The 19,822-nt window shown below is 45.3% G+C and overlaps 1 protein-coding gene across 7 annotated transcripts in view; it reads left to right on the top strand.

The window, feature by feature from the left end:
* il1rapl1b (interleukin 1 receptor accessory protein-like 1b) overlaps window positions 1–19,822 on the top strand; it is a 261,412-nt gene extending 241,590 nt beyond the window's left edge. For 2 of the 7 annotated variants that reach the window (XM_031558956.2, XM_031558953.2), the window contains 4 exons: window positions 8,418–8,564; window positions 15,446–15,616; window positions 17,234–17,278; window positions 19,071–19,822. In XM_031558956.2, the coding sequence (XP_031414816.1) occupies window positions 8,418–8,564; window positions 15,446–15,616; window positions 17,234–17,278; window positions 19,071–19,795 (1,088 nt within the window). In that variant the 3' untranslated portion in view covers window positions 19,796–19,822. The remainder of the gene's footprint in view (window positions 1–8,417; window positions 8,565–15,445; window positions 15,617–17,233; window positions 17,279–19,070) is intronic. The other 5 variants (XM_012837302.3, XM_031558957.2, XM_031558959.2 and 2 more) reach the window with 3 other exon arrangements.

Below are 19,822 nucleotides of genomic sequence, written 5' to 3'. Positions count from 1 at the left end.
CTCACAAGGCACAGTAACAAGTAAGGGTTGGCTTGCAATTATTAAGAGCACCTGTCTCTTTATGTTGAGTCTATTTATCCTTGAGGAAGAGAAACCACCTTCATTACTAAACAGGCCACCTTTGAATAAATGTTATAAATACTCTAAGTATTATGCTTACAGGGCTTCAGACTAACTTTTTGGTACTTCCTGCACATTTTAGGAGCAACAGTCACTATTAAAATAGATATACAACTGCAACATTTCATCTTTTCTCATTTGATTTGTGTTTTTGAACCATGCTTTAGTAATATGTTGGAACATTGCGGATATAGAAGGCATTCCTGTCTTGGAAATATGAATAACACAGAAACTGTATAAGCTATTCCTCATGAATAGAATAGGTTTTTGCCTTCGGCCCCTACGTACCCGCATAACGAATTTAACATATCTCTGTGCATTACTGGACATAAGTAAAGAGGGAGAATATAGTTTAATACCACTTGGAATGGTATGGAAGATTTTTTTTTCTAATATAGTATTTGCAGTCCAGTTTAAGTTCATTTGTAGGAGAGACCATAATGAGAAACTCATAATTAGAAACTCTCTTATGACTCCCTATAGTGGCAAACAGGCACAGGAAAATGTAACCCTTGCCTTAATAACACAGAAAGTAAAGTAAAGCTAGTTTATAATACTTAAAGTAACCCACCTCTAGTTGATCCCCAGCAAAGTGAGTGGGAGAAGAAAAAATAAGAAAACAGACCCCATCAATTTGATGTTCTGCCCGCTTGTCAGCTATGCTGCTGCAGTTGGTTAAGTTATGTCAGAGCAGCGAAGAAGTCTGGGAACCCGTGGACCCGCGGACCTCAGCTGTGAACCGGGAGATTTTTGGGCAAAGCTGTGAGCCGCTCCACCGAGCTCTTCTCAATTGCCGCTGAGAGACGCTTGCCCCGCACTCCCTCGGCTTCACTTTTCTATCCTGCTGCCCAACGTTGAAATGGCAGACATTTTACCAAAGGCTAAAAGAAAAGAACTCCTTATTCTGGAGAAAAAAAAACAAGATACAATAGACAACACAGCTAGTGCTGGGTTTGTGTGAGGTCTGGGCAAAAAGGTGGTGGGGGAGTTGGGGTATGACTAAAAGCCTGTGTTTTTCATGATATCTGACTCACATTACCGGAGATCACAGAGGGTGAGAGCATCTCTAATGTTTTGCCCCCTGTTTTTTTTTTCCTGCTTTCGTTCTTACTTGAACTGTATGTTCTTTCCATCTGTCTAAAAGGGAGTCTGAAAAGAGTGGCATGCTTTCATCTTCCTCACACCAAAAAAGAAAAAGCAAAATGGCGAAAAAAAGCTAAAATGTTAGACTGATTGATTTCAATAGACTTCCCAGCAGTCTGTTTTTTTAAGCACACGGCGCTAAGCCCCCATGTGCTGCAGCTTGCTACTGAGCAATAGCAGATTAGCATGTGGCCTTTAGCAGAGGGTTTTTTTCCTAATGGAGGGACCCTCTGTGAGCTTACAGCGGTAACATGATGGGTTAGGCCAATGGTGGGAAAAAAATTGAACAAATTGCCCATAAAACACGTATTAAAGGGGTTGACGTATTATACAGCAGGACTGAATGAAGAGCATTTGAGCTGACCTACCTGCCTTCAGCTACCCTGTAGGGAATTGGATGGGTTAATGGGTGGGAACCTTGACCTGCAGATTTAGTTTTACATGACAGGGTCTAAACTATTCTTTTTTTTTTATTGCGGGGCTTTCGAAGATGGGAAGAGTGGAGCACCCAGATTTGAACGTAAATGCTCCAGTGACATATAACATCTTCATTGTCCTTTTTTTTCCCTGCAAGAGTAGCCGTGGGGGTTTTACGCAGATGGGTTGATGGTGTTGAGGCGATGAATTTTCCTGCATCTGTGTCGGTCTGCTTAAATATTAATGCAGCTTCACGTACGCTCAGAACAATGGTGTGGTGACAGCTCCTAGTTCAGGAATGAGTTGTTCCACATTCATCTTTTCATGTCTGAAATCACTTCCCCAGCTCGAAATATCTGCTGTAGAAATCTGTTTCTCCCTCTCTTGCTCTCTATATCTCTCTCTCCGTCTTTCTCTATTATGAAGATGAGCAGTCCTTTTGGTTTTTTGTCCATAAATCATAACAAAACTGTCCACATCCCTTAAGACCTGCATATAGGCCAAATCCTTTAAAGAAAGAAAGCAGAAGAAGGAAGGAAGGAAGGACAGGAGAAGAAGAAAGAGATACATTTCAGCTGTTTGTTTCTCATCTGCAGCTAAGCCATCACTCTTTCTCGTCTCACTTCGTTTCGCCAGAACTACAGGGTTCGGCGTGGCAGTCGTATTCACTCAGAACTGTCTCGCTTCAAAAGTCAAAAAGCCAGACGAGTGTCAGGCGCTGATGTTCTCCCTTTCTCTTTCATCTGAAGCTTCGATATAATACCGCTCCCTTTTTTTCTCATCTTTTCCCCCTAGTTCATGTCTTTTTAAGCATTTTAGTTCATTTCTTTTTTTTTCAAGGAAGAGGATGTTATCTTTGAGAGACTTGTCTTTGAACTTTCTCTTGAAGATCATTTATCATGCAAACGCAATACAATACCATTACTATCCTCTATTGTCTTTGTTTGCTTGCTTATCAATGTCATCCCACGGAATCACGAGGTAAATGCATAACCACACTTTTAGTGGATTGACGTTTTTTTCTCTCATTTTCCCGGTGTTAAGGTTGTCCTTGGTGACTTGAAAGCTGTCAGTTGTGCATATTTTTACATGACTGGTTATTTCGCTTTTAAAGTTTCAGACGAAGCTGCTTTGATGCCACCCCGGATTCGCTTTCGTTGGTATATTAAAAGGATTTATTCTGAAGCTGAAGTGTTGGAATAAACTCCAGGAGGATTGTGCCATTCCCTTTGGACTCCTGCGTCTCAAACGCATGTCTGTCCTCTGCCCCGGGCCTATGGACTGCAGGGGGCCCCTTCATACTTCATCATTGTGATGTTTATTGCATGCATTCCGTGTTGCAATATTGATGATTTGAGCGCAAGATGAGCAGCATTTATACTTGCTTAACATAAATCAATGTTTGTTTATTTTTTACTTTGGCCCAGCCAGAGCAATGGATCTCATTTATGCTGTTTCACCATGTTACATCGACCGCATGCCCATGCAGACACCCACAGTATCACACACATATGCGTGTATGCGCATCAACTCAAATCCATATATTCACAGAGAGGGACGAAGACACATGCATTACACCCACACACTCAGAGCAACACTTAATGGAATGGACACATCTTTCTAGCATCATGCTAGCGCACACACACACACACATACACACATACACACATACACACACAGAGAGCACATTGTGATTTCTATTCTCAGCTTTGCGAGGGAGGGGGGGAGAGGAGGTGAGGGAGCAATAGTGGTGATGATGCAGTCAGCCTCTCACTGCAGGGAGAGTTAAACTTTTCTCCACTGCATCAAGAAATAAGTGGACTTGATGCCTTAAGATTGGTGTCATTCTGCTCTCTCTCCCTCTTATCTCTCTCCCTCTTATCTCTCTCCCTCTTCTCTCTCTCTCTCTCTCCGAATTGTGCCCTGCTAAAATGGATCTCCAAGGGAAAACAAGGGAGTAACACATTTCCCCTTAAATGCAGGCAGAGATAAAAAAAAAGAAAAAGATTCCAAGAGAAGACATTTAAAGTAGGACAGCTAATTGGAGGACTGGATCTCATGAAGCGTCTTTTGAAAACTGGTAAATTTGTGGAATAATGGATCTCTGTACCACAGCATACATTACTTTTCAGGATCAAACCAGGTAGCATCTTACTGCGTTTAATCCGTCAAACGAAAGCCTCTGCATTTTGTCAAGAAAATATGTGACAAGCCATTTGGCACACAGATAACAAGAGCAATAACACCCATTGCACTGAAAGACGACCATTCTGTGAACAGAAGGCTGAAAATAGTATGGCAGCTGTATGAATCCCCACAAATGCACTTTTGTCCACTTAATGTGTGACATTCCACCCTGTAATAATTCTGTGCCAAAGAATGCTTGTTTGGTTCACTTAAGGATTTTGCTGTGTCATCAAAAGAATTTTGTCCACTACAATGTTTTTTTGTCTTACTTAATCTGTGACATGAGCATGTGAAGAAACGCATTTAGTGTCATGAGAGGGCTTGTACAAAAGGCTTTTGTTTAAACCACAAGAAGAATTTTGGCCTGTGAAGAATCGATTTCAAGACACAAAGTACATTGTGTGACACCAAATGGACTTCATGTCAATAAAGGGCACATAAATCATTTTCTACATGAATTCTACGGCAGCTTTGAGTTTCAAAATACATTTGAGTCACTGGACAAATGCTGGATATCGGCTAACCCTAAGTGATTTAGCTTAGCTCTGGGATGTTCTCCCTTGTACGTCGCTTTGGACAAAAGCGTCTGCTAAATGACTAAATGTAAATGTAAATGTAAATGTAATGTTCTTCAACCAAAGAGTTTTGACCTCTTTGGGCTACCAAGGTAACTGTTAAAAAACAACAGCAGTTCAATGTCTGCTAGGTGCTCTTGTTAAGTGACTACTAGGTTTTTTTGCTGTACTGCTCTTGTAAGAAGTCGAACAAGAGCCACTTTATATAACTATGAATGTAGTCCATATGTAGGTTTCATTTTATTCATCTGTGTTTTTGTGACTATGTGAGCCAGAGTGTTTATGTCGGTGCAGGTTTTTTAATGCGAGCGCTGAGGCCGTGAGAGCATCACTCACAGAAATGGTCCTGCTCGAGGGAACCGTGCGGAGTCATTTTGCTCAGTCGCAGTACCTTTTCTTCCCGCCCGCGCCAATCGATGGCTGTGGCCATGAGACCAATCTGCCCTATTGTAAATCTTCGGGGGGCTTACGGTCCGCTCTTGTGTTCCCATTATGTAAGCAGTTGCTGCCTGGCCACAAGCTTTTCACTGCCACCCTTTGTGAGTTTCTTGATAATTGTTTTCTTTATGGCCTCCTCCTGGGGGGAACCAGTGTCAATGATCAGTTATTAGTGATGGGCTTTCTGCTCATGATGAGCACACTTTGGTTGTTGGCCAGATATGACACGACGTATCGTTCGATCGATTCAAAACAGGTTATCTGACTGTCTGTCTATATGTCTTTATTTTTCAGTCTGTCTGTCTCTCTTGTAATTAAATTTTTAACGGGCCACTTATTTTCGTTCGATCAAGGGCAGCAGTGCCTTGGGGGCACTGCACTCATGAAAAGCAACAGTAAATGGCAGGGCGCTTAGGGAGAGCCAGAGGACAACTCGGCTACCAGCGACCTGGATGCAGTCTGGACTTTGTGCTTTTGACTTCAGACTGAAGTCCATTAACCTGACCTCCAGCTGCACAGCCACAGTACATATTAAGATTATTTTATTACATTTTGCTTTTCACTAAATGGTTATTTGGCAAGGGAAAATAGATGTCCCGCATACACATGTTTACTGAGAGATTTTGCCAATTGGGTTTTTACTGAAGGCTGCTTATCCCTGAAGGGATTTGAAGAGAACATTGTGTGTCTTTCTACCTCTTGTGGGAAGTTATTATTGCCTTATTGCCATGGAAACGCCATTTACATTGTCATTCTATATATAAAAGTAATCTATGCCTCATTACATTTAATTGCAGCATTTCTCCTCCTTTGAATTGTATCACCTTTGAGACAATTTGTCACCAGTCTGATGGATAAGACCAGTGGAATCTGGGTGTCTGAGCCCACCGTTCCCCCATCCTGACTTACGTGACTACAAAACCCAAAGTCATCACCTGCCTCCTGTAATGACTACAGAAGTGGGCTTGACACAAGCGCACAACACAGGCGAGAATGTACAACAGAAGCGGAGACTAAATACAAAGGCATACATACAGATACAAACAGGAAACAAGATCAGGGAACCAAGAAGTACAGTCTGAACAGTGTGAATCCAAACACGATCAATGACAGACAAAGGACAGGTCCAACACAAGGGCTCAAATACACAAATCATCGGCTAGACGCAACGGGTGGCAAGTGAAATCACAGCAGACAATAACCAGGCTAACAAACAAGATAAACAGAATCAGGTGACAGAGACGCAAGGAACAGCAGAAGACATTCCAAAACAAAAGTCCATGAACAGCCGGAGACTATTGGTTGGCTCAGTAACTGGATCAGGCAGGAGGCCATGGCCGATAGCTAGCCGACTGGGGACCATGCAGAAGGACAGGAAGAGTGGCAGAGGAAGAGTAGGCAGGAGTAACCTACTTGGGGTTCACAGGGTGGAAAAAACATCTTCCATATAATGGTGGCAACCTTCTGGGCAAACTCGGGGTCTCGCTTCCAGATGGTGAGAAATAAATATAAAAAAGCAGGTTCCTCGTTAATAAAAGTGTCTCTGCACACACAAAAATCCATCCAAGAAAAAGGCAGACCATTCAGGAGACGGTTCAGCTGGGGCCATTGTTTGTGGTCTATCGTTCTGTAACGACTGCGAAGAAGTAGGCCTGACCCAGGTGCACAACACAAGAAAATACAACAAAAGCGGAGACTAAATACAAAGGCAAGCAGACAGATACAAACAGGAAACAAGATCTTGGAACCAAGAAGTACAGTCTGAATCCAAACACGATCAATGACAGACAAAGGACAACCTGAGGTTGAAAAACCTCAACATGCATCTGGGCTCACAGAGAAGCCTCCGAAGAATGAATGAATCTAGCATGACACACACACACACACACACACACACACACACACACACACACAAACACAAACACATAGGCACACACAGACATACACACCCCATCTATTTTTCCTCTTCCCAAGTACAGCCAGCTCCACGTGACAACCCAGCGCCGGCAATCCAAATGTCACCGCTGACAAATCACAACGTCAGCCACCACTCCTTCGAACAGTATCCCAGGAGCAGTGAGGTGGTGGTGGTGGTGGGAGAGGTTCCAGAGTAGGAGGAGAAGGAGGAGGAGGAGGAGAAAGGGAGTTATGATGATGAATCGCAAGATGCCATGTAGCTCTTTCAACCCTCGGGCCGCATAAGTGAGGCACAGCCCCTGCCACTCAGGAGATCATTTGTCTTGATCTCTCCCCGGCAGGAGCCAGGAGCCACCCTTGCGAGGGCAGGGGCAGGGTGTGGGGAGAAGAATGGACTTCTTCAGTGACGGACACTTGTCAGATACACGCTACCCAGACACATACACACACACACGCAAATACATACACACGCATATACGCGTACGTTCACAAGCTCCATCTGATCCTGAGTGAAGAAGTTGTGGAACAGGAGATGAGAGAGAACGATGAGAGCAAGGCCAAGAGCGGGTGGTCAAGAGAGAGAGAGAGAGAGAGAGAGAGAGAGGGAGAGGGAGAGATAGAGAGGGAGAGAGAGAGAGATTGAGAGAGAGAGAGGGAGAAGGAGCTAGGTCTGGATGGGGGTGATAAAACAGACCTAGCCGTGGAGGAGCGGAGGCCTGAGAGGGGACATCATCGCTCATCACAAAGACAGTCCAGGCAAAAGGGGCTTGAGTTGTGAGGCAGTAATGAGCCCAAGTGTGTCCGCGTGATAGATTAGGACGGCCACGGTCCAGCCAGCCACCGGGACACATTAGTCAGCCAATGGGGCTTGACTAGCAACCCCACAGCATCGCCTTCAGGGCCGCCTCACACCTGAGTATGGGTGGACTACACATCCCACCACAGTTTAGTGGAGATAACAGCATTCACCACCAAACCTGTGAGATGCACAAAGCTAGTTCCAGCCTTCTACACCTATTCAGACTTTTTTTTCTTCGACTTTTTTCATATGACATGACATCGTGACCCGATTCAGAGTTTTTTTTGGTTTTAAGTCTGTGTTTTTGTCCATTTTGTCGGTGTATTTTTAGCTGGCACGCTCCACGCTGTGCTGGAGTATCGAGGACGAGTTGTTATTCATGGGCAGAGGCAGGTATTTTCTCTTTGCGGGGTTCCTCGTTTCTGATGAAAAAAATCCCCTGTCCGTCGCCATCCTCATCCAATACCCCTTTGGCCTTTTTTTGGTGTTTTCCCAATGGTAGCCTTTCTTAGCGCTTATCTTCCCTTTTCTATTTTCCCAGTGAAATGTCAACAATTGCACCTTATCATTTTAACTAGTTCTATCCAAGCAAACATTCAACACAGAGGATTTTTATGATTGTGTGACCTTTCAATTAACATGCCTTCTGTTTGTACTTTTATCGTGCATTGTTAACGCGGCAGAATGAATTAATAGAATAAATATCTCCTATTTTTCTTCCCCCACTCTCTTTTTCACTGTCTCTTATTTTCCTTCTACTTTCTCCATCTGTTCTTTTCTCTCTTTTCTTCTTCTGTCTCCTCTCTGCTTTCCTTCCTCAGCAGAGCTAATGTACACAGTGGAGCTGGCCGGGGGTTTAGGCGCCATCTTGCTGCTGCTCATCTGCCTGGTCACCCTGTACAAATGCTACAAGATTGAGCTCATGCTGTTCTACAGAAACCACTTTGGGAGCGAGGATGTGGACGGAGGTGAGTAAGTCGCTGGTACTGGGGGGTCGGGGGGGGGGGGGGGGGGGGTCTTGTTTGCCATAGATCACTGGTGTGGCAGAGCAAACAGGGGGCACCCCCAAAGGCTAAAACGCAGGGCTGTGCCCTCTCATTACGGTGGCGTGGTGCCAGCCCAGCCTCTTCCGTGGCCAGGGTGAGCAAACAGGTAGAGTCAACAGTGGCGGCTGACGGAGACCAAAAGAAAGTAGGGCCTAGCCCTCTGCCACGGACATGTCTAGATTTCCTCTCTGGTGAGGTGTTTGGGGGCGCTGGGTAAGGGTAAAGTGTCTGTGTCAAAGATAAGAAGACCAAGATTCTCACAATGCTGAACTGTGAGAATATTTGTAACTGCAGGTATATGTTAGGTGCCATAGCAATTTACAGATTAGAATCCAAAGCAGTAACTGAATACTCTACACTGTCAGCTCACTAACAGCTCAAAGAAGTTACTGAGTTCATCGTGCTATCGGTAAAGTAGCCATGAATATTTATGATATGTCCTTTTTTTTTTTAACTGAACTGCATTTGAAATGTAAGTCATACTTTTAGTAGACATGGGCAAAGCTTCAAGGGATTTATTTAAAAAACAAAGATTGAATTATTGACGCGACACATGGGATATTGAGATCACTTGAAGCTGCTGAGCTGTTTGAACTGGAAATAGTCGGAAATAAGTGAACACTTGCACTGCCTCATTAGATTGGTCTTCCTTGAGTCAGCATCAGGCAGAAAATAAGAACAAATAAGAAAATTTGATTTCTTTCTTCCCATTCTTCTTCTTACTCTCCCTCATTTTCTTTCCCCCTCTCTAATTAACCCCAAAAATCTTTTTTCAACTCTTGATTAAATGACAAGAGATTAAACAGTGACTGCATGGGGTGAATTAAAACGTTTTTTTTATTATTATTATTATTCTCTCTTTTTCATTGTCAGCCAGCCAGCATCAATCCAGCATGATCTTTCATTTGATTTCACTTAATGAGTGTTTTACAAAAAAAAAATTCAAAGAGATAAAAGCAGCTTGAATTTAAAAAAGCCCCCCAGGGCTACAAATTACTTTTAAGGAAGAGGTGTGTGTGTGTGTGTGTGTGTGTGTGTGTGTGTGTGTGTGTGTCTGTGTGTGTGTGTGTGTGTGTGTGTGTCCGGGGGGGATGCTGGGGCTTTTTTTAATTCCGAGGGAGGGTCTTCAGGAAGAACGGGTTGTCATTATTAGTGAAAGGTATCCTCCAGTTTGTTGTTTCCCTCAACCACCTCCGCTTCTCTGGGAGCCGCCTTGATGGTTGATGCAACGGACATTTCTATGAAAGTCATTACCGGCTGGGCAGGGCCTCGCTCTGAGGAGCGGGGCTTTGCAATAATAGATAGCTTTGAGGCAGATAGAAAAAGTGCACGAGCGCAAGAGGAAAGAGGGAGGAAGAAGGAGAAAGAGAGAGGAAAGAGAGAGGAAGAAGGAGAAAGAGAGAGGAAGAAGGAGAAAGAGAGAGGAAAGAGGGGATGTCAAGCAGCCTAAGAGCCGGAGCCTTGAACCTAATGCCAAGCAGCAATTGTCTCCTTTAATTGTGCCGCCCTAGCGGGAGCAGCGAGAGGGAAACAGATTTTCAATTTGCTCCCTGTTTAACGGGATCAGTTTCAATAAGCTGCCGCCGCAGCCACGCTGTCCCCAAGTCCCCACCAGAGCGGGCACAGCACAGAGGTGATTATTCTCCCCGGACCGACCCCCAAAGAAACACACACACACACACACACATACACACACTCATACTTATACATACAAACACACACTGACACAGGCACACAAGCACCACCAGCTATTTAAGTACACACAACCACTCACGCATCCATCCACACTCTTACTCAATACATACACGCATGCATCACTTGGATATAGACACCATTACAGCCCTTTCTCTCATTCACACAAACACAAACACACACACTCACACTCACACACACACATACACACACACACACACACACACACACACACACACACACACACACACACACACACAAACACACACACACACGTACCATGAACCTCACATCTGCCAATCCCTGCAGCTGCCTCTCTGCTGGCTCTGGGGAGACTTGGACTGCGTCGGGGCCGCACACCATTTTGTGGTTTTGGTGTTTTTGTTGTTTTCTCTCCCTGTCTCTCAGCAGACAGTGCTGTTGGTTTGAGTTCTCGGGAAAAGCCTGAGATCTCAATTCAAAAACTAGCTTAAGCAAACCAGGAAGAGAAACGCTATCCAAGTTCCTGTAAAAACGACATGTCTGTGTTAGTTTGGTCACAGACGCTAAGAGCTAATTGTCAATAAGGTTTACATGAAGAATGAAATGGTAATATGTAGACATACACGAGTATTCCAATTGTATATACATAAAATCAAACAGTTCATGATAAAACAAATTGAGCTCTTGTGCCCTCTACTCACTGTCTCACAGTTCATGGCAGGCTATGACACACTGGGCAGCCAGAGGTTCTGTTTGCTCCCTTCCCATTATGATAGTCAGTCTGTCCATGGCAAGTAATACATTTAAATTTGGTGTCGTATTTGAGAATGTCTTAAAATAATGAACTCTTGAAAACAGAGAGTTCAGTGAAACCGGCTATGAAATGAAAGCGCTCATTTAAGTCACAGACGCCGAGAGCTAATGGCCATTTATCACACTACAAAGCCCGAAAGCTTGGCGTCGAAAACCCTGAGGTGAAGGACTGTTTTGATGGAGAGCGTAGCTGTTTTGGAGTGTTTCGCTTAGTGAGAGGGGCGAGGTGGGGATGCTGTTATGGGTGTTTCTGACAGGCACTCGTACACAGCTCAGCACAGGTTTAGCTGCATCCCAAAGGTATTGCATAAATTCACTCATAAGTTATGTTCGGCAAGAGTTCAGGAGTTTAGCAGGCTGCGGTGTATGCAGGCACAACATGCATATGTAGGGATTGTGTGTGTGTGTGTGTGTGTGTGTGTGTGTGTGTGTGTGTGTGTTCGTCATTGCCACTGATTTCGCTACTCCTCATCTTCTGATGCAACAGAGAAGGACAAGTTTGTGTGGTTGTGGAGTTGTTCTTCCCACTTCTCTCTTTCTCTCTCTCTCTCTCTCTCTGTTTCTCTATCACTCTCTTCCTCCTTCTCTCCGTCTCCGACTCCAGAGGAGTTCTAAAAAGACACAGAAATGGTGCCTTCTTTTCTCTCTGTCTCTATTTTTCTCCCTTCTACCTCTCTTTTCTGTTCTTCTGTCCCTTTCTCTTCCTCATCCCACAATGTAGTGATTCACCTCCTCTGTAAAACGTATTCAGTTCTGCCCACATATATACACACAAGTTAAGTGCTGAGATGTCAATTCTACATCAGAGGCGCTCTGGGTGTATTTAAGGATTCTGGACCAGTTTTGAGCATTTCTGCGTACAAGATTAAACAGATTAAATGCTTTAAACTTGTATGTGACCTTCATCTGTTCATCCTGACTCCACAGTGCGCTACAGAGAGCCTGCGGACATGCGGTGTAGTGACCCTGGTGGTCCTCTGACAGTCCTGCGCCAAAAGCACCATGTTAGAGCCACGAGAGCTGTCGATATGTCCCTTCTACGGCACGTCTACAGTTTCAAGTCAAGAGCAGGGCTGGGTGTAGGAAAAACAAGGCATGGGAAGTGAGGAAGCGGAGGATGGAGAGAGGGATTGGTGGATGAAGGGAAGGAGGGAGGGAGGGAGAGACACGAAGGAGTAATGGAGACGTCTGCGGTCTGCAATGAGCCATCACCAGTGCATATGGACCACACCTGCTGCTTTCCATCTCTCCCGGATGCTACAGGAGAGAGAGATCATCCCGGGACGCAAACCGCTTGTTTCCTGTTTGCTGCTGCATGTGGCCCAGACCCTCCTTTTTATTTGATGTTGGGGGAGTGCACTTGCAAGATTGTGAGGTGATTAATTGGTCCACTGTTTAATTCCTCAGCAGTCCTATGCCAAATCGTGCACAGGCAGCAATAATTTAAATTGCTGCTTTTTTTTTTTAGCACATCGCTTTGGAGCTGGGTCTGTATTTACATAAAGTATACAAATCTTTAGATTGGCTATCCCAGCTAGCCATAATCAGTGCAATAACCAATAAACAAGCACTTCAATAACAGATAATTGCGTTATGACACTGGCCTATACTTCTCTTCTTCAAAGCTTTTAATTTACAAGCCCAGTAAATTGTCTGTATTTGTTTGTGTGTGTGTGTGTGTGTTTGTGTATGCATGTGTGTGTGCATGCATGCGTGCGTGCTTGTATGTTTGTGTGCCTAAGACACCATCTGGCTTATACAAATTGATACCTTACTGCACTCATTGTTCTGGCAATGGCACCTCTTCAGCTCTCTTCTCTCTCCCTCAACTTTTTTGCCATCTTTTCCTTTCCTCCCTCCTTCTCCTTCCCTTTTGGCTGTTTGGGGGATTGGGAGCAGCCATGCATTGTCTTTGTGAAGGGGGACAATGGGACAGCGGAGAAGAGAAGAAAAGAGGAGAGAGGAGAACAAAAGGGAGGCGCACTCTGTAATCCTCAGCCCTCTCATTAGTATACCTGAGGGAGAGAGTGGGGTAGAATGAGTAGGGACAAGCAAGGAGCTGTTTGTGTGTATCTGTGTATGGCTGTGTGTGTGTTTGTGTGCGGGCGGGGGGGGGGGGGTTGTGTGTGTCACAGTGTGTGTGTCAATCTTCCACACAAATACAAACACACACACACACACACACACACACAACCCTCCTCTCAAATTCCCTCAAGGATCACCCTTTCTGTTGTCGGGTGGTAATGTACTTCCAGCCTGTGGTCTCACCGGAGCATGGCAGTGGGGCCGTCTCTCTCTCTCTCTCTCTCTCTCTCTCTCTCTCACACACACACTCACACACACACACACACACACACACACACACACGCTCAGCCCCCTTTTTTTCTCCTTGCGGTTTAATCCTCTCAAAGCCGGCATCAATCACAGCTTTCACGAGCCAATGGACAGCTGCCACTGGCACGGGTGAGAAGCGCTCCCTCTGCGTCGCACTGTGCCGCGACGGCCGTAGTCACTGCAGCGCCTGACCAACAAGGTGTTTATAATTGACTTGGCGAGCAAGAGGTGACATTGCCTGGAATGGTTTAAGACAGGGAAGTAGTGTGAGTGTGTGTGTGTGTATGTGTATGTGTATGTGTATGTGTATGTGTATGTGTATGTGTATGTGTATGTGCGTGCGTGCGTGCGTGCGTGCGTGTGCGGGCGTGTGTGTGGTTGGGGATAGTGATGATGAGATCACTATTGTCTGGGTGTCACTGCACCCCCTGGCCAGCTGGAGAGGTTTCTGAGGTGGTGGGAGAGGTGTGTGTGTGTGTGTGTGTGTGTGTGTGTGTGTGTGTGTGTGTGTGTGTGTGTGTGTGTGTGTGTGTGTGTGTGTGTGTGTGTGTGTGTGTGTGTGTGTGTGTGTGTGTGTGTGTGTGTGTGTGTGTGAAAGGGATGGATTGCCAGCCCATGTGTGTGAGAAATGGCTTCTGATCTTGCCTCAGCAAGCCCCTTGTTGCAGAGATGAAGTGCATAACGACCGCATAAACTGGCCTTTGAGGGCACTCAGTGATAGATGGTGTTGGCCTCTCTCTTTTTTTGTATGTGCTGAGAAACCCGAACGTTTTACCCCCGTAAGCACTGAAAAACAGCTGAAAACCCTTATTCTCCCCTTTCCAAAAAAAAACCCTCACTTAGTCCCCATTTTTACCTGCAGATTCATATGCATTGAACTCTTCACAGTTCCACCTTAAACCCCAAAATAGCAGAACTCAGGTCTGATCTTTTTTGCCGCACCTGAAGCTTTTTCTGAGAGACTCCATGGCGGCATGCGCTCCAGTCACTGCAGTGCGCCCCAGCAAAAGAGTGTGTGTGTGTGTGTGTGTGTGTGTGTGTGTGTGTGTGTGTGTGTGTGTGTGTGTGTGTGTGTGTGTGTGTGTGTGTGTGTGTGTGTGTGTGTGTGTGTGTGTGTGCCAACCCCAGTTGGCAGAGTGAACCTGCTCTCCAGATTAGGTCTAGTGAGGCACACCGCTGGGTGTTCCCAGGTAGCCTTTGTGATGTGGGCTGCCACGTACCGCCAGGGAGATCTGAAAGTTCTGGGACTCAGATTGTCTCCATTTTCTTGAGCGTGTGTTCACTCTGGGTTTTCGCTAATGGCGTGCTGACTTCAACAGCACTGGAGGCAAAATAGCAGGTTGGCCAAACACATAAACCCGTTGAATTAGCGGCCCCTTTTGTGCGAGGGAGGGTGTTTTACTTGCAACATGGTTGAATAATAATAATAATAATAATTTTATTTGTAGCTCACTCTTCATTCAAAAGAATATCAGAGTGCCACAGAGCCAGTACATAGTAAAAACATAGTTAAAACAAACTATAATAAAAAATTTAAAAAACTAGTAAACCTTTTTGGTTGACTCCTTTTGTTGTGGAAATCAGACGCCGCAATGGTAGGAATTCTTTACAAGCCTCACTTTATATAAGCTGAGAACTCCATCCATTATGATTGGTCAAGCCGCACCAGTGAATTCTATTCGAATTACAGCTCAGGAGTAATTGCAGAGCTGCATTTCTTCATAATGGAACAGTATTATTTAACATCAGTTTTTTTATTGAAATGTGTGAAATGAAATGTTATTCTTAGGCCAATTCTGTAAAATGATTACATTCTGTTATACAGGCCAGCCATATAATAAAGAAGTACATTAGCCAGTATGGAAAGTGTAGTATTTCCCAAGGTTACATAATAACACAGTATTTGCTTCTCCTCTATATGATTCAGGTCTGCAATTTGTAGTTGTCATTGGCACTGAACAGTCACTCTCTTCGCCTTACAGAGAATAAGGACTATGACGCCTACCTGTCGTACACCAAAGTCGACCCCGACCAGTGGGGTCAGGAGGCTCGAGAGGAGGAGCGATTCGCTCTGGAGATTTTGCCTGACATTCTGGAAAAGCATTATGGGTATAAACTCTTCATTCCAGACAGGGATTTGATCCCCACAGGAAGTAAGTACACTGATTTAAAATGATGTGTCCTTTATGTGTGTGAATTTGGGCACTTTTGTAGTGTGTCATTTTTGAGTGTCTATATCTGTATGTGTGTGTGTTTATGTGTCTGTGTCTTGTGTCTGTGTCTGTGTCTGTGTCTGTGTCTGTGTCTGTGTCTGTGTCTGTGTCTGTGTCTGTGTCTGTGTCTGTGTCTGTGTGTGTGTGTGTGTGTGTGTGTGTGTGTGTGTGTGTGTGTTTATGTGTGTGTGTGTGTGTGTGTGTGTGTGTGTGTGTTTGTGTGTGTGTGTGGATGTCTAAATGTGCATGCATGTGTGCATGTCCACCTTAATGTACCATATGACTCATTTTGTGCCGTCTCGTTGTATGTCTGTCTGTCTGTGTATGTGTGCTTTGTGAGTGGTACAGAAACCTTGCATCTTCCTCTCACCAACATCACTCAGCCAATCATCAGCTCATCATCCTCTTCCTCCTCACATCTTCTCATCCCTCCTAGCGCACCGCCCCAACCGCCCCACCCCCACCCCCCGGCCTTAACATCTCAGACAGCATCGTGTCTCCCCAGACTGCCCCAAACACACACACACACACACACACACACACACACACACACACACACACACACACACACACACACACACACACACACACAGGCTTCTCTCGATTTATCTCATCTGCTCATTCAAAACCATTCCGGCGTCCACCTTGGGGAATACCCACCCTTAAGGAAATAAAGTGCACTGACACAATGAATAGCTCTTTCACTGCCTCTCTCTATCTCTCTCTCTCTCTCATTCTCCACCGCCACTGATTCCGTCTGGAATATTATCGTGGATTTTGAGCCGCCATTGACAAGCGCATGAATAGAGTTGCCCCTCTCTCTACCTCTTCTGTCTGTGTGTGTGTCTGTACTCTCCCTGTGTGTGTGTGTGTGTACTTCCCCAGCCCATTCTGACGGGATTAGGTGATCAGAATGGGATGAATGCTAATGTCCCAGATATCACACTTACTAAGCCTCTGTGTCATTGTGCTATGACTTTTTTAGTTGCCGTCTTCATTTCCACCATTCTCCTCCTTTTTTTTTCAATTGGCCCTATCGTTATTTCTTTTTTTTTCTGCTTCATCGCTCTTCAGTATTCACACATTTCCCTGTGTGTCCTTGTTACTGTTGATGTCTGCTTTTTCTGTCTCGGGGACTGTTATATTTTAATACGGGACAAGTGGCCCAGCTTTTAAAACAATGCTGCTCAGCACTATGGCTGTTTCGCGGGGGCTAATTTATGAGCACAGTCTGTCACCCAGCTACATACATTATGGAGCAGATGCTTTGACTGAAGCATTTCATTTGAAATACAGAGACAGTGAAGTTACTCAGTAAACATGATGCATAGGCATCACATCCACAGACTGGCCACAAGTCCCATATTAAACTGGGATAAACTTATTTTTCTTTAGACTTGAGCAAGAGAGAGTTTAAGAATTCAAAGTCACATAAGAGACAGGCAGTGTAGAATAGTTTATGCCAGATGTCCCCTTATTTAGGCCTTTTTTCTTTCTCTGATGCGTTTCTGGAACTGTGTTTTCATACTTGTTGAATGTTGAAATATTTATGTTTAGGTATCACCAATGATCATTACCAGGATGATACAGGACTTCTTAGAGGTACTCATTCCCAGCATTTTCCACCTGTGTCAGCAACCCTTATGTGCTAGCTATCAGCGACAAAAAGCAACAAACAAATATATAAATAAATAAATAACTTCCATTTTGAGGGAAAGGGAGGGAGAGATGGAGAGCTGCTGTCATACCAGAGTAGGCAGTCTTGGGTTTCCCTGCATTCAGTCCTGTTGCGTAAGGTTGACCAATAAGCTTCAGCGTAGGTGCACTGTTACACTCATATGATAACACAGTCTCTCACTCAAGGACATATGCACCCCCAGCACTAAGAGTTAAAGACGGCGAGGCATTGAGGCCTCAATTAATAACAAATAAATGCTGCAATGCCTAATTCTGTCAAAGGATTGAGACGTAGAAAAGAAAAGTGGATTGGGTAAACACAGAACAAAGCAAAGAGACAGGGAGATAAATGCACAGGGCAACAAACAATGAAAAACAACAGACAGAAGAAAATAAAAAAGATCTGGGGACGGGGTGCGGGGAGGGTCAAGAGTTAGCGAGCAGAGGGGGCAGCGTTCAGTGTTTACTTAGAGTGCTGTCTCAAAGCAAGTGCGTATCAATACAGTCGACAGGACAGGCTCCGGCTCTCTCTCTCTCTAGAGCCTGTTCTTCCTCTCCCTGTCTCTCTCTCACTCCACTTACTTTCCTGCAATGCCTCAGTGTGGAACGCATCAGGCATCTCCAGCAGGTTTAGCTGTCTCAGTCTGGGGGAAAGGTAGCAGCATTTGATTGCGGAATTGGACACGACCGCCACAATCAACCATGCTGTAATTAGAGAGAAGCTGTTTCAAGTATACTCTGAAGTGCTTAAGTCTATGTAGAGACTATTTCACAAGCCACACTCTCTCTCTCTCTCTCTCTCTCTCTCTCTCTCTCTCACACTCACACACACACACACACACACACACACACACACACACACACACACACACACACACACACACACACACACACACACACACACACACACACACGCGCACAAACACACACACAGGCTCACACACTATAGGCTCCACAGACCAGCACATGCACGCATAACAGTAAGATTTGCACAAACAAAGTCTGTCACCGTAAGCATTTTAATCTGAATTGTCAGTTTTAGGACACAAGGCAGGCGGTCTGTTTTAATGTGAGGCCTCCTTTTATCACTTCTTAAAACCCCTTTTGTTCCAATAGACAACATTCAGTCTTTAACTTTTGAGAGAGAGACTCAGAGGATAGTGTGTGAGTAATTGTTTGATGTTGTGTTCTGCGTCTTGTGTTTTCTTCTCCATTCTGTGTGTCGCCTAATATCTGCCTGTTTGCTATTTTCACTTTGAATTATTAGTCTAGTGTTTTGTTTGCTTACTTCAATAGTTGTATTTCCAGTGAGCACAAGCAAGCATATCTGAGCACTTACAGACCTTAATTTAATACATCTGCAGTTACTATATTGGAAGTCAACATAGCAACAAACATTCTGTAATTTTATGTACATAGTTTAATGAGTTTTCACCAAATTTTGAATTTACTGGCAAAGACAAGAAGAATATGCCTGACTCTCTCTCTCTCTCTCTCTCTCTCTCTCTTCTCTCCTCTGTCTCTCTATCGCTTTTTTCTGTATCTCTGTACGCCTTTATCTCTCCCCCTCTCTCCTCTGTCTCTCTTTATTCTTGCTACTCTTCATCTACCCTTTTATTTCTACCTTCTCTCTCTTTTCTTTCTCTTTCTTCCTTTTTATTTTCTCCTCTCTCTTCCCTCCCTCCCTCCCTCCCTCTCTTTGTCTCTCTCTTTGCAGCCTACATCGAGGACGTGGCGCGCTGCGTGGACCAGAGCAAGCGTCTCATCATCGTCATGACGCCCAACTACGTGGTGCGGCGCGGCTGGAGCATCTTCGAGCTGGAGACGCGCCTGCGCAACATGCTCGTGAGCGGCGAGATCAAAGTCATCCTGATCGAGTGCGCCGAGCTCCGCGGCATCATGAACTACCAGGAGGTGGAGGCGCTCAAGCACACCATCAAGATGCTCACCGTCATCAAGTGGCACGGGCCCAAGAGCAACGCGCTCAACTCCAAGTTCTGGAAACACGTGCTCTACGAGATGCCCTTCAAGCGCATGGAGCCCATCATCAGCCACGAGCAGGTGCTGGACGTGAGCGAGCAGGGGCCCTTCGGCGAGCTGCAGACCGTCTCGGCCATCTCCATGGCGGCCGCCACCTCCACCGCCATGGCCACGGCGCACCCGGACCTGCGCTCCACCTTCCACAACACCTACCACACGCAGATGAGGCAGAAACATTACTACCGCAATTACGAGTATGACTTCCCCACCTCCGGAACGCTGCCGCCCCTGTCGACCCTGGGCAACCAGCACACGTACTGCAACATCCCCATGACTCTGATCAACGGGCAGCGGCCGCAGGCCAAGTCGTCGCGCGAGCAGAGCCTGGAGGAGGCGCACGCCAACAACGCCATGCTGCCGCTGTTGCCGCGCGAGACCAGCATATCCAGCGTCATCTGGTGACGGGCGAGAGGAGGGGGGGGGGGGGGG

This window comes from Clupea harengus, chromosome 21, assembly GCF_900700415.2.
Source record: "Clupea harengus chromosome 21, Ch_v2.0.2, whole genome shotgun sequence".
NCBI lineage: Eukaryota > Metazoa > Chordata > Actinopteri > Clupeiformes > Clupeidae > Clupea > Clupea harengus.
The sequence above is the reverse complement of the archived record's forward strand: the minus strand, read 5'-3'. Positions and strand labels throughout refer to the sequence as shown.